The 15,534-nt window shown below is 50.1% G+C and overlaps 1 protein-coding gene across 2 annotated transcripts in view; it reads left to right on the forward strand.

The window, feature by feature from the left end:
- The first annotated feature begins 8,990 nt into the window (after positions 1-8,990).
- The window catches only part of arl8bb (ADP-ribosylation factor-like 8Bb), a 62,747-nt gene continuing 56,203 nt past the window's right edge, over positions 8,991-15,534 (forward strand). The window contains exon 1 of one of the 2 annotated variants that reach the window (XM_086001370.1): positions 8,991-9,384. In XM_086001370.1, coding sequence (XP_085857496.1) covers positions 9,262-9,384 — 123 coding nt within the window. In that variant the 5' untranslated portion in view covers positions 8,991-9,261. The remainder of the gene's footprint in view (positions 9,385-15,534) is intronic. The other variant, XM_086001369.1, reaches the window with a different exon arrangement.

Raw genomic sequence — 15,534 nt, forward strand, 5'->3', positions numbered from 1 at the left:
TCTTTGCGCAGGCCGCGCCAGACAAATCGGTTGGCCACCAGTCTAAAGGACGCGCGGGTGCTGGGGTGTGAGAGGCCGTGGACGATGTCGAACACCCGTTTTCGCCAGGACGCCGGGACTATGGGGCGGGGTTGTGCCAAGGAGGTGTCGCATTTGACTGTGACGGCAGACGGGCCGCAGCTGACGTCAGTCAGTCGCAGCCCTGGGAGGGTTGTGGGTGCGGAGAGCAGATCGGGGTCGGTGCGTTGCTCCGCTGCCAGTTGAGCATAGTCCACTGCCAGGTGGGCGCCGTGGACGGCGGGGCGGGATAGGCAGTCGGCCACCACGTTGTCTCGACCGGAGACGTGCCGGATGTCCGTGGTGAATTCGGACACCGCGGCGAGCTGGCGTTGTTCCCTGGCTGACCACGGGTCCGCAGATTTCGCCATCACGAATGTCAGGGGTTTGTAGTCAACAAACGCGGTGAAGGGGCGGCCCTCCAGAAGAAATCTAAAATGGCGGACTGCCAGGTACAGTGCGAGGAGCTTGCAGTCAAAGGCGCTGTATTTGGCCTCCGGGGGGCGCAGTTGGCGGCTGAAAAAGGCCAGCGGTTGCCAGGCCCCGTCGACCCACTGTTCGTACACGGCGCCGACCGCGTGGTCGGAGGCGTCCGTGGTGAGGGCCACCCTGGCGTTGGGCTGTGGGTGAGTGAGCACGGTGATGTCGGCGAGCGCCTTTTTGGTCGAGTCGAAAGCGGTCAACATGTCCGCCGACCACTCGATCGCCATTCTGTCTTCCTTACCCCGGAGGGCTTCGTATAGGGGCCGCATGAGGGAGGCCGCTCCGGGAATGAAGCGGTTGTAAAAGTTGATCATCCCCAAGAACTCCTGGAGGCCTTTGATGGTGGTAGGCCGGGGGAACTGCTGGACGGCTTGCACCTTGGCAGGCAGGGGAATGGCTCCGTCCTGCGTGATGTGGTGGCTGAGGAATTCGATCCTGCTGAGGCCGAATTGGCACTTGGCTGTGCTGATGATGAGCCCGTGCTCACTGAGCCGCTGGAACAGGGTGCGGATGTGCTCGATGTGTTCCTGCTTGGAGGAACTAGTTACCAGGATGTCATCCAGGTAGACAAAGAGGAACCTCAGGACCCGGAGGACCGAGTCCATGAGCTGCTGGAAGGCCTGGGCCGCGTTTTTGAGGCCGAAGGGCATTCGGAGGAACTCGAATAGCCCAAAAGGGGTGATTATGGCCGTCTTGGGAATGTCCGTGGGGTGGACTGGCACCTGATGGTAACCGCGCACCAGGTCGACTTTGGAGAAGACTGAGCGGCCGGCCAGTCTAGCCGAGAAGTCTTGAATGTGCGGTATGGGGTACCGATCCGGCGTGGTGGCGTTGTTTAGGCGCCGGTCGTCCCCGCAGGGGCGCCATCCCCCATCGGGTTTGGTGACGATGTGGAGTGGGGAGTCCCAGGGGCTGTTGGAGTGGCGGATGATGCCGAGCTGTTCCATTGTGGCGAACTCGGCCAGCGCGATCTCCAGATTGGCCGGGTCCAGCCTGCGGGCGTGGGCATACACCGGTGGGCCTGTGGTGGGGATGAAGTGTTCTACCCCGTGCTTAGCAACCTTCGCGGAGAAGGTCGGGTTGGTGAGGGCTGGGAACTCAGCCAGGAGTGCTGAGTAGTCGTCCGTTGAGCGGGCGCGGCACTGCCACGCCATTTCGGCGGGTTGGGGGGGGGCCCTGGCGCCCGGGACAGGTGACATGGTGTTCATGTCCACGAGGCGGCGCCGAGGCCTGTCGACCAACAGGCCGTGGGCGCACAGGAAATCCGCACCGAGGAGCGGGGAGAGCACCTTGGCGGTGATAAACTCCCAGTGGTAGCGGTGGCCTGCGAGGTCGATGGTGACGGTGCGGGTGCCGTACGTCCGGATGTCGGTGCCGTTGGCGGCAGCCAGCGCAGGGCCGCGGCCGCCTCGCTGGATCTCGAGGGCGGACGCGGGGATGATGCTGCGCTGCGCGCCCGTGTCGCATAGGAAACGGCGTCCGGAGGCGCTGTCCGTAACGTACAGCAGCGCGCCTGCTTGCCCCACGGCCATCGAGTAGGCCGGTGTGGGGGCGGTTGGAAACGTGCAGGGATGGCTGCAGCGGCGTGCCCGTGCGCCGAACCGGGTATGGAAGTAGCAGTAGTCCTGGGTCGGAGGGCTTGGGGGACGTGGGGGCCTGGGGGGCCTCGTGGCCGAGCTGTGTGGCCGCGCAATAGAGGGTGGAGCGCGCGCCGACGCTGCGGAGGCCAGGTCGGGGGTGACGGCGTGGTTGGAGCTGGCGGACAGAAACATATCGGCTTCGTCGGCCAGGGCCTCGAGGTCCGTGAGGCTGGACGCCACGATCGCCGGGCGGATGCTGGGAGGTAGTTGGCAGATAAAGAGCGTGCGGAAGAGGGAGCCGGGCGGTTTCTCGTCGGTCAGAGCAAGCATGTGTGAGAGCAAGTCTGACGGCGTGGAGTCACCGAGGCCCGGGAGGTCAAGGAGGTGGCAGTTGCGCACGATTTGGGAGGCTGTGAATTTTTTAATGAGCGCGGCCTTGAGATGTGCGTACTTGCCTTCCTCCGGAGGGTTTTGTAGTGTTGTCCAGACTTTCGTGATTGTGGAGCTGCCCAGGGAGGCGAGGAGGTAGTCGTACATCGTTGCGTCGGCGGTGATGCCGTGGAGTCGGAATTGCGATTCGGCTTGAAGGAACCAGGCGGTGGCCAGGTTCTCCCAGAACTCCGGCAGCTTCACAGAAACTGCGTTTGTGTCAGCCATGGTTACGCTTAGGAGTCGTCCTGAGCATCAGGGTCACCAATGTAGGAGTCTACGTACTCCTAGCAAAAAATACTGAACTCGGAGAGGTTCAACAGAAAAGGTTTAATTGTTGAGGCTGCATGCTGAACACAAAATGGAGTCAGAGACTACACAAAGTACAACTCTCTTTCATCAGTGCACAGCTTCGACCGCTCCTCCCCCGCTCTGGGCTTAACTATGTTGCAGATCGAGTTTCTTAAAGGTGTGATCCTTCTTAAAGGCATGACGCCTGATTTATAGTCTACGGACCGGAAAGTGGATTGTGTCCGTTCTGTGATCGGTACGCCACAACACCAAGGTTGTGAACAGTGTGGTTCAGCCTCAGACAGATGTTAGGGAGAGGGATGGAGTCAGTGACTAGGGAACGGAGTTTGTGGTGGGGACCGAAAACAGTGGCTTCGGGTTCCCAATATTTAATTGGAGAAAATTTCTGCTGATCCAGAGCTGGATGTCGGACAAGCAGTCTGACAATTTAGAGACTGTGGAGGTGTTGGGAGAAGAGGTAGTGAGGTAGAGCTGGGTGTTGTCATTGTACATGTGGAAACTGACGCTGTGTTTTCGGATGATGTCGCCAAGGGACAGCATGTAGATGAGAAATAGGAGGGGGCCAAGGATAGATCCTTAGGGGACACCAGAGGTAACAATGCGGGAGTGGGGAAAGAAGCCATTGCAGGTGATTCTCTGGCTACGATTAGATAGATAAGAATGGAACCAGGTGAGTGCAGTGCCACCCAGCTGGACGATGGTGGAGAGGCGTTGGAGAAGGATGGAGTGGTCAACGTGTCAAAGGCTACATACAAGTCAAGAAGGATGAGGGGGGATGGTTTACCTTTGTCACAGTCACAAAGGATGTCATTTGTGACTTTGATGAGAGCCGTTTCGGTACTGTGGCAGGGCCAGAAACCTGATTGGAGGGATTCAAACATGGAATTGCGGAAAAGATGGGCACGGATTTGGGATGCGACAACACATTCAAGGACTTTGGAGAGGAAAGGGAGGATGGAGATGCGGCGGTAGTTTGTAAGGACGGAGGGTTTTTTGAGGAGAGGGGTGATGACGACAGATTTGAGGGAGAGGGGGACAGTACCTGAGGAGAGAATCATTAACAATATCAGCTAACATGGGAGCCAGAAAAGGAAGTTGGGTGGTCAGCAGTTTGGTGGGAATAGGGTTGAGGGAGCAGGAAGTGGGTGTCATGGATAAGATGAGCGAAGAGAGCCCATGAGGGGAGATCGGAGAGAAACTGGAGAAAGATGTGTTGTGGAGTATGTTAAACCAATGCTCGGCACAAGGTTTCAGATCAATAGTCAAGTTGTCTTTATTGCACCGGTGGAGAAACAGTCTGCTCTGTCTTAGCCAGGCCTTTCCAAATTGGTACAGCAAACACTACATTTTTAAACATTACAACACACGTCAAAATTCATTCCTGCCACCTGATTGGACCTTGGCCCGTGTGCATCTTCACTGATTGGTTGCCTATGCCGCGTTACATTAAAGTACCGCCTTTATTATCGGCCGTTATCCCCCAAGCTTTTGTTGCACCTATGACCTTTGTTTATGCCAGATGGGGTCTCATCAACATTGTACTTCTGACTCATTGTCCTCCTTTCCTGCCTCTCTAGGCCTCTTTCATTGTTTTACTTTCCTGCCAGAACAGAACTTACATCCTCTTAGGTCTCTTATGGTTCCATGTCCAGCTATGTTATCTCCACTGTCAATTCAGCAACTTGGAAAAAAGCTTACTACTGCAAAAGGCCTATTAGATTATTGTCTTTATTATGTTACACCATTCAGTGAAACTGCCAGCGATGTCAGTTTAACTCTTTCCCCACTGCAGATGTGAGTTCAGGGCTAGGGCAGGGGGTAACCTTAGAGGAAGTTTGGCCCGGTGGGCTTGGGAAAGGAAGGGAAGTGGCAGAGGCAGCTGAATGGATGGTCTCAATCTTAGAGACAAAGAAGTCCATGAGCTACTCACACTTGTTGTTGGAGGTGAGGGTGGATGAGACAGGGGAGAGGTTTAAGAAGACGGTTAGCAGTGGAGAATAGAAGCCGGGGAGCAGGCAGGGAAATGGAGCTGAGCCCAAGATCAGATCAGCCATGATTTCATTAAATGGCGGAGCAGGTTTGATGGGCCAAATGGCCTGCTCCTGCTCCTATTTCTTATATGTTCTTATGTTTGCATTCCAGAGTGGTTCTGGAATAGTAAGCAGTTTTGGCAGATGAGAGCAGGACCCGATAATGTTTTATGTGGTCCAGCCAGATCATGGTGGTGAATGGCTAAACCAGTTGTCCGCCATATCCGTTCAAGTCTGCGTCCCTTGGACTTAAGGGAGCGAAGATGAGGGCCGTACAATGGGGAACGGCCAGGGTGAGAGAGCGTAATTGTTTTAATAGGGACTAGGGCATCAAAGGTGGTGGTGAGGGTGTGGTTGTGCAGATCGGTAGCTGCAGAAATGTCATGGTGAATGGCGGGCCAGAGGCTGGACAGTTGGGGTTTCATAAGCGCAGTTATAAGAGAGTTGGGAGAGAGTTTTTTCCAGGGGTGGACACAGAAGGAAGTAAGGTTGGTGGGTTGGTGGGGTGGTGGGGGGTGGAAGGGGGATGTGGATGGAGAGCGATACGAGGAAGTGGTCAGAGATAGCCTTATCTGCGATTGACACGATGAGAGTAGCGAGGCCACGAGAGATGGCAAGGTCGACGGGGTGGCTGTGAATATGGGTTGGGGAGTTTACATGGAGGGAGAGATTAAGAGAGGATAGGAGGCGAGTGAACTCAGAGGAGAGAGAGCATGATGAATTGAGATGGAGGTTGAAATCACCGGGGATGAGAAGTCGTTCGGTGCAGAGGCTGAGGGAGGAAAGCAGTGAAGATATCTCAGTAATAAAATGTTTATGGTACTTGTGTGGGCGGTAGAGAACGAGAATTTTAAATGAGAGGTAAGAGGGGTGGAATAAGGTGAGATGCTCCAAGGAGGAGAAAGTGCCAGAGGAGTCGGGGGAAAGGACCAGGTGTGATTGGGTGATGCTGGTCCATATTGTGACCATTGGGAGTGTTGCTGGTCAATGATGTGAGCAGTGGCAGTATTGCTGGTCTACATTGCCAGCAGTGCGGGTGCTGCTGGTCTATATTACAAGCAGTTTTTCGGATGAGAAAGAAAGACTTGCATTTATATCGCGCCCTTCATAGAAACATAGAAGATAGGAGCAGGAGTAGGCCATTCGGCCCCTCGAGCCTGCTCCGCCGTTCAATGAGATCATGGCTGATCATCCAAATTCAGTATGCCGTCCCTGCCTTCTCCCCATATCCCTTTAGCCTTAAGAAATATATCTAACTCCTTCTTGAATATATTTAATGAATTGGCCTCCACTGCCTTCTGTGGTAGAGAATTCCACAGGCTCACCACTCTCTGGGTGCAGAAATTCCTCCTCATCTCTGTCCTAAATGGCTTACCCCTTATCCTTAGACCCCTGGTTCTGGACTCCCCGGCCATCGGGAACATCCTTCCTGCATCTAGTCTGTCTAGTCCTGTTAGAATTTTATAAGTTTCAATGAGATCCCCTCTCATTCTTCTAAACTCCAGCGAGTATAAGCCCAATCGACCCAATCTCTCCTCATACGTCATCCCTGCCATCCCAGGTATCAGTCTGGTGAATCTTCGCTGCACTCCCTCCATGGCAAGAACATCCTTCCTCAGATAAGGTGGCCAAAACTGCACACAATACTCAAGGTGTGGTCTCACCAAGGCCCTGTATAACTGCAGCAAGACATCCTTGTTCCTGTACTCGAATCCTCTCGCTACGAAGGCCAACATACCATTTGCCTTCTTAACCGCCTGCTGCACCTGCATGCTTACCTTCAGTGACTGGTGCACAAGGACACCCAGGTCTTGTTGCACTTCCCCTTCTCATAATCTATTGCCATTCAGATAATAATCTGCCTTCCTGTTTTTGCCACCAAAGTGGATAACCTCGCATTTATCCACATTATACTGCATCTGCCATGCTTCTGCCCAATCACCCAACCTGTCCAAATCATACTGGAGTTTCTCGGCATCCTCCTCACAGCACACACGCCCACCCAGCTTTGTGTCGTCTGCAAACTTGGAGATATTACATCTAGTTCCCTCGTCCAGATCATTTATATATATTGTGAATAGCTGGGGTCCCAGGATTGATCCCTGTGGTACCCCACTAGTCACTGCCTGCCACTCGGAAAAAGAGCCGTTTTTCCCAAATCTTTGCTTCCTGTCTGCCAACCAGTTCTTTATCCAAGTCAGCACCTTGCCCCCAATCCCATGTGCCTTAAATTTACACGCTAATCTCTTATGCGGGACCTTATCGAAAGTCTTCTGAAAGTCCAAATACACCACATCTACTGGTTCTCCATTATCTATTCTACCAGTTACATCCTCAAAAAATTCCAGTAGATTAGTCAAGCACGATTTATCTTTTGTAAATCCATGTTGACTTTGTCCGATCCTGTCACTGTTTTCCAAGTGCTCTGCTATTACATCTTTTATAATGGACTAGCATTTTCCCCACTACCGATGTCAGGCTTACTGGTCCATAATTCCCCGTTTTCTCTCTACCACCTTTTTTGAATAGTGGGGTAACATTAGCTACCCTCCAATCCATGGGAACTGTTCCAGAGTCTATCGAATTTTGGAAGATGACCAGCAATGCAGCTACTATTTCTAGGGCCACTTCCTTAAGTACCCTAGGATGTAGATTATCAGGCCCTGGGGATTTATCGGCCTTCAATCTCGTCAAGTTCCCTAACACCATTGCCCTACAAATACTGATTTCTTTCAGTTCCTCCCTCTCATTAGACCCTATGTTCCCTGACATCTCTGGGAGGTTATTTGTGTCCTCCTTTGTGAAGGCAGAACCAAAGTATGTATTTAATTGGTCAGCCATTTCTTTGTTCCCCATTATAATTCCCCTGATTCTGACTGCAAGGGACCTATGCTTGACTTCACCAATCTTTTTCTCTTCACATATCTATAAAAGCTTTTACAGTCAGTTTTTATGTTCCCTGAAAGCTTACTCTCATACTCTACTTTCCCCCTCTTAATTAATCCCTTTGTCCTCCTTTGCTGAATCTTAAACTGCTCCCAATCCCCAGGTTTACTGCTTTTTCTGGTCAATTTATATGTCCGCTCCTTGGATCTTATGCTATCCCTAATTTCCCTTGTTAGCCACGGTTGAGTCACCTTTTTAAAAATATTTTTATGCCAAACAAGGATGAACAAATTCTGTAGTTCATCCATGCGGTCTTTGAATGTTTGCCATTGCCTATCCACCGTCAACCCTTTGAGTAACATTCCCCAATCAATCCTACCCAACTCGCGCCTCATACCGTCGTAATTTCCTTTATTTAAATTCAGGACACTAGTCTCTGAGTCAACTACTTCACTCTCCATCTTAATGAAGAATTCTATCATATTATGATTGCTCCACCCCAAGGGGCCTCGCACAAGATTGCTAATGAATCCTTTCTCATTACATAGTACCCAGTCTAAGATGGCCTGATCTCTAGTTGGTTCCTCGACATATTGGTCAAGGAAACCATCCCGTATACACTCCAGGAATTCCTCCTCCACAGTATTGTGACTAATTTGGTTAGCCCAATCTATATGTAGATTAAAGTCACCCATGATAACTGCTGTGCCCTCATTGCACATGTCTCTAATTTCCTGTTTAATGCCATCCCCAACCGCTGCATTAGTTTGGAGGTCTGTATACCACTCCCACTAACGTTTTCTGCCCCTTCATGACCACCGGACGTCTCAAGCGCTCTTATCCGAAAGATGGCACCTCCGACAGTGCAGCACGTTAAATTAAGGCCCCATCTGCTCTCTCAGGCGGATGTAAAAGATCCCGTGGCACTATTTTGAAGAAGAGCAGTGGCGTTATCCCTGGTGTCCTGGCCAAAATTATCCCTCAATCAGCATAACAAAAACAGATGATCTGGTCATTTTCACAGTGCTGTTTATGGGAGCTTGCTGAGTGCAAATTGGCTGCAGCATTTCCCACATTACAACAGTGATTGCACTTCAAAAAGTACTTAATTGACTGTAAAGCGCTTTAGGACGTCCGGTGGTCGTGAAAGGCGCTATATAAATTTATAAGTCTTTCTTCTTTCAGTGGGGCTAATGTTAGTCTGTGTTGCTCGCAGTGCGGGTGCTGTTCTGCTCTCTGGGCACTAGAGAGTGCTGCAGGCAGCGCTCCCCTATTTCTGTTGCGGCGGCTCCTCCAGCGCCCATTCCTCCAGTATCCCGGGATCCTCCAGCGCCCACTCCACTAATATCCCAGGGTTCCCGGCTTCCATCACCTGACCGGCAGGCGCTTCCGGTGCTGTGTGAGCAGCGGCTTCTCCTCGGTCTCCCGGCTTCTCGGCAGTGGCCTTTTCTGCTCCGGCTCTGACTCCCCCAGGTTCACGCAGGATGCTGGCGCTTTTCAACCGGTTGCTGGACTGGATCAAGTCGTTGTTTTGGAAGGAGGAGATGGAGCTGACGCTGGTCGGGCTGCAGTATTCTGGCAAGACCACCTTCGTCAACGTTATCGCGGTGAGTGAGTAGCTCGGCCCGGCAGGGTGGGTCTGGGTCTTGGCCTCCTTCCTGCTTTTCTCCCCTCAGGACAGCACATCCCCTCCTTCTTCTCTCTGTTTCTCTCTTTCTCCCCCCCCCCCCCCCCCCCCCACCCTCCTCCCACCACCCTCCTCCCCCCCCTCTTTCTCTCCCCTTTCCCCCCCCCCTCTTTCTCTCCCCTTTTTTACTTTCCCCCCCCCCCCCCCCACCCCCATGTTCCCCTTTTTACTTCCCCCTGTTGCTGTTGAAGAAACCTTGGTGAGTTGCTGCAGTGCATCTTGTAGATGGTACACACTGCAGCCATGGTATGCCGGTGGTGGAGGGAGTGAATGTTTAAGGTGGTGGATGGGGTGCCAATCAAGTGTTGCTTTGTTCTGGATGGTGTTGAGCTTCTTGTGTTGTTGGAGCTGCATTCATCCAAGTAAGTGGAGAGTATTCCATCACACTCCTTACTTGTGCCTTGCAGCTAGTGGAAAGGCTTTGGGGAGTTGGGTGGTGAACCACTTCCTGCAGAATACCCAGCCTCTGACCTGTTCTAGTAGCTGCATAGTCATCATAGCTATAATGGCACAGAAGGAGGCCATTTGGCCCATTGATTCTGTGTTGGCTCTCTAGAGCAATCCAGTTAGTCCCATTCCTCTGCTGTAGCCCTGCAAGATTCTTTCCCTCAAGTGCCTATCCAGTCTCCCCTTGATAAGAGTGTCTCCGCTTCCACCACTTCTGTCGGCAGTGAGTTGCAGGTCCTCTCCACTCGCTGTGCTTAATAAAAAATTTTAAAAAAAATAAAAAAATTTCCCTCACATATCTCCCCCCCCCCTGTATCTCTTGCCCAAAATCTTAAATCCGTGTCCTCTAGTCCTTGTGCCATCAACTAGTGGGTACATCCTTTCCCTGTCTAGGCTATCCAAACCTGTCGATCACCCCACAACCTCCTTTGCTCTAATGAAAACAACGCCAGCTTCTCCAACCTGTCCTTGTAGCTAAGATTCCCCATCCCCAGAACTATTCTGGTAAATCTCCTCTGCACCCTCTCAAGTGCCTTCCCATCCTTCCTAAAATGTGGTGACCAGAACTGGATGCAGTACAGGTAGACTATCCTTTATCCGAAAACCTCGGGACCAGCCGAGTTTTGGATAAAGGAGAATTTCGGAAGGTGGGTCGGCGGGGGGTCGTGCGCACGACTTACGCTGACGCACTGTTGCCTCACAGCGCCAGGGACCCGGGTTCGAATCCAGCCTCGGGCGACTGTCTGTGTGGAGTTTGCACATTCTCCCCGTGTTTGCGTGGGTTTGCTCCGGTTTCTTCCCACAGTCCAAAGATGTGCGGGTTAGGTTGATTGGCTATGATAAATTGACCCTTAGTGTTAGGGGGATTAAATACGTGGGGTTACGGGGATAGGGTGGGATATGTGTTGGTGTAGGGGTTACGGGGATCGGGTGGGATATGTGTCGGTGCAGGCTCGATGGGCCGAAATGGCCTCTCTGCACTGTGTGGTTTCTGTGATTCTGTGATAACTTCTCTACTTTTGTACTCGATACCTCCCATTTATGAAGCCGCAGATCTCATATGCTTTGCTAACCACTCTCTATGTCCTGCCACCTTCAGGGACCTATGCACATTGACTCCCAGGTCCTTCTGTCCCTGCACACTTAATGGCACAGTTTAAGTGTATATTGCCTCTCTCTGTTCCTTCTGCCAAAATGCATCACCTCACTCTTCTGTATTAAATTCCATCTGCCCATTCTGCTAGCCTTTCGATGTCCTGTTGCAGTTGATTGGTATCCTCTATGTGGCTGGTCCAGTTGAGTTTCTGGTCAATGGTGACCCCCCCCCCCAGAATGTTGTGGGGATTCAGCAATGGTAATGCCATTGAATATCAAGGGGAGTTGGTTAGACTTTCTGTTGTTGATGGTCATTGTCTGGCACTTGTGTGATGTATATGTTAGTTGCAACTTATCAGTCCAAGCTTGACTGTTATCCAGGGCTTGCAGTATGCAGGCATGGACTGCTTCATTATCTGATGAATCATCATTGATCATCCCCACTTCTGACCTTCTGGAGATACGGTCATTGATGAAGCAGCTGAAGATAGTTGGGCCTAGGACATTGCTCTGAGGAACTACTGTTGTGATGTCCTGGGGCTGAGATGATTGGCTTCCAACAACCACTAGGTATGTCTCCAGCCAGTGGAGAGTTTTCCCCCTGATTCCCATTGACTTCAGTTTTACTAGAGCTGCTTGGTGCCACACTCGGTCAAATGCTGCCTTGATGTTGTGGGCAGTCACACTCGTCTTGCCTCTGAAATTCAGCTAGTGTCCATGTTTTGACCCAGGCTGTAATGAGGACTGGAGCTGCGTGGTCTTGAAATTGAGCATCAGTGAGTAGGTTATTGATAAGGGTCAATGACTCTGATCACTTTGATTGAGAGTAGACTGATGGGGTGGTAATTGGCCAGATTGGATTTGTCTTGCTCTTTGTGACAAGACATACCTGGGCAATTTTCCACATTGTCAGATAGATGCCAGTGTGCAGCTGTACTGGAACAGCTTGGCTGGAGGGCATATTTTCTGTTGTCCTTTCCATGTTCCTTGGTTTGTTTCACTTTTCTGATCTCTGCTAGGCCACTCCTTCCCACAGCACCAGATCCTTATCTATCTGACTGCTGCGCCTTGCTTTCTGCTCGCCTCCTTCTCCTGCCTTCGCCTTATTCGGCTCACACCAGGCTCCATACAGCTTCCCACGCATCTCCCCATGTTCCATTTTGCTTCCCTGCCCCCAGATCATGGTGAGTTAGTTGATTTCAACCAGCACAGCAATGTGAGTGTTTGAATTGGCATCTGAATCTCTGGGCTAAGGAAATGGTCCTGTGTTCCTGCTCCTGAATCTAATCCATTGACCCCTTGTGTGAAAAATGTACATGTGGGTATCTGATGACCGGATTGAGCCCAGCTGTGATGCCTTTGACTCTTAATAGCTTACTCACACCTGGCTGGCACACAAAGTAATGCCATTTGGGCACGGTATTACAGGGCTGCTGGCACCAGTGAAACTGTGCACAAGAGGAGGGAAAGGTTGGAAGGAAACCACTACTGTTTTTAAATAAATAAATAAATAAATAAACTAAATTGTCATAACTTACTGGAGCAGATGAGAAAATTCTCTGGATAATTGGGGTTTATAATCCTGAAAATGAACACCACTGTCCCCTAACTCAGTCACCAGTCTTTACTAGAAGTCTAGAAATGAAAATGGTCTTGGATTTTTCCCAGTTTGCTTCCATAATCCACACCTGTGCTGTTGTCCTCCCCCTTTTCTCAATCAACGATAATTGTAAGTAGATTGTCAATTGAACAGTATAAATTGCGAGCGAGTTCACTGGGATGACGAGCCTTATGGGTTACAGAATTGAGGGCACTGAGGTATTCCACTATATCGCAATCTGGATTTGAATTAAACTTTGTTCCTGATAAATTTTCTGTTAAGCAAAGGCGCCCATAATTCTAACTAATTTGATGACCAATTGGGGCAATTGAATTTCCTTGTTGAATGTTATCTTTGGTGTTTACACTGCACAGTCTCCCTGCAACAGTTCATATGTTGGGCAGCATCAGATTGCAGAGGGGGCATGTGCTGTGTGCTACATGATGGGGAAACAGGTGGAAGTTGGGATGTTAATACTGGCCTAATTTTGACCTCCATCCAGGCTATTTACAGCAGATGAATGTAACTCTCCAGCAGTGTAATAGGAAGGTAAACAAACTGCTGTTCGCAAAGCCTAAATACCAAATAGTGCAAAGCAGTTTGTAATACTCAAGTGTGTACACAAACCCCTTGTTTTTCCTGCCCCTCCAAGCCACAGTTCAGATGTGAAGAATGTTAAATCAATCTGCTACTCAATCACCAGATGTTTTTTTACAGTGGGCTGTTTATTGGCTCCCAAACAAGTCTTCTCTACCCTTTCAAATTTGGCAATCCATGTAAAGAGGAAAGGAGATGGGAATGGATGCATGATTTGCATTCCCATCCTCATGGATGTAACTTTTTTGGTTCCTTTTTGTTTCAGCTTATCTAACTAAACCCACATTTCAGTTGGTGATTTTTGCTGACAAACTTCTGAGCCTTGTTTTGAGCAAAATGTGCAGTTTCAATGCGAAGGTTGTAGTTGGGCTTGTTCTCCACCGATGAGGCTTGTAATAACTGCTGGATGGGGAGAGCGTGCTGGTCTCATTCAAATCCTTTTCCTATCTGGGTAGGTGATTTGTGATGCAGAATTAATCTAATGGGAATAATTTTGGTTGAATTTGTGCTTCAGGTTAGAAGTGTTTTCTTTGGCATTTTTGGACCGGATAGATCTTGAGCTTTACCACTTGGGGATTATTTTTAAGGACGCGACTGCTGCCAACGAACCAGAAGTAGACTACGCATGCGTGCTGCCGGTTCATCACGTGAGCGGGTTAGTTAAAACATTTTTTAAATGCTGGGAGGGAGTGGGATGTGAGGGGAAAAATGCCGGGAGAGATCCAGCTGAGAGGAAAAATGCTGGGAGCGATCCAGCTGTGAGGAAAAATGCTCCGGGAAGGGGGCTATGGAAGCTTCTGGTTCCAGATTAATGCGCAATAGGTTTCTGCGCAGCTTCTGGTCGTTGGCAGGAGTTATTCCATTTTTTAAAGGGTTTTGCAAAATATGGCATGGTTTAGCAAACACTTGCTTTAGTCCACAATCTGTCTACAATAGTGAACAATCTGTTTCGGTGATCTAGTACGTTTGCTGGCTCTTTCCCCCGGTACAGTACCTGTTGGTTTTCTCCCCACAGTGTTGACTTAAGTGGGTATTACACAATTAACGATAGCAAAATACTGGAAATCCAAAATAACAGCAGAAAATGCTGGAAAAACTCAGCAGGCCAGGCAACATCTGTGTTGAGAAAATAGTCAACGTTTCAGGTCTTGACAAAGGGTTTGACCTGAAACGTTGACTCTTTTCTCTCCATGGATGTTGCCTGGTCTGCTGAGCTTTTTCCAGCATTTTCTGTTGCACAATTAACCTTTATTGTATTGAAATTAAGCTCTTGGGCATCACTTTCCTTGCCTAGACCCATCAGCTTGCATATCTGAGCTGCAGGTAGGACTCCAAAATCAAATGGTGAGCAGTTGATCCCTTTTGATTTGATGTGATGGGATGAACTGTTGGTTCAGTCTGTTGTATGCTGGGGCATAGCATCAATTTGGTGGCTGCAAATACTAACATCTAGTGGCAAATAACCAGGCAAAAGTCTGTATCTGGGCAAAGTCCTGTGTACATTAGCAGGTTATTCAAGTAGCCATATTGGGTAGCTTGGGTTTATCCACATAACAATGTGCACCCACTTTACATAGAAACATAGAAGATAGGAGCAGGAGTAGGCCATTCGGCCCTTCGAGCCTGCTCCGCCATTCAATGAGATCATGGCTGATCATCCAAATTCAGTACCCGGTCCCTGCTTTCTCCCCATATCCCTTTAGCCTTAAGAAATATATCTAGCTCCTTCTTGAATATATTTAATGAATTGGCCTCCACCGCTCTCTGTGGCAGAGAATTCCACAGGTTCACCACTCTCTGGGTGAAGAAATTCCTCCTCATTTCTGTCCTAAATGGCTTACCCCTTATCCTTTGACTATGACCCCTGGTTCTGGACTCCCCGGCCATCAGAAACATCCTTTCTGCATCTAGTCTGTCCAGACCTGACAGAATTTTATAGGTTTCAATGAGATCCCCTCTCAATCTTCTAAACTCCAGTGAGTATAAGCCCAATTGACACAATCTCTCCTCGTACGTCATTCCTGCCATCCCAGGTATCAGCCTGGTGAATCTTCGCTGCACTCCCTCCGTGGCAAGAACGTCCTCCCTCTGGTAAGGTGACCAAAACTGCACACAATACTCAAGGTGCGGTCTCACCAAGGCCCTGTACAACTGCAGCAAGACATCCTTGTTCTTGTACTCGAACCCTCTTGCTACGAAGGCCAACATACCATTTGCCGCCTTAACTGCCTGCTGCACCTGCATGCTTACCTTCAGTGACTGGTGCACAAGGATGCCCAGGTCTCTTTGCACTTCCCCTTCTCCCAATCTATTGCCATTTAAATAATCTGC

Source organism: Somniosus microcephalus, chromosome 11 (assembly GCF_052327205.1).
Source record: "Somniosus microcephalus isolate GS21.2 chromosome 11, FLI_Smic_1.0, whole genome shotgun sequence".
Taxonomy (NCBI): domain Eukaryota; kingdom Metazoa; phylum Chordata; class Chondrichthyes; order Squaliformes; family Somniosidae; genus Somniosus; species Somniosus microcephalus.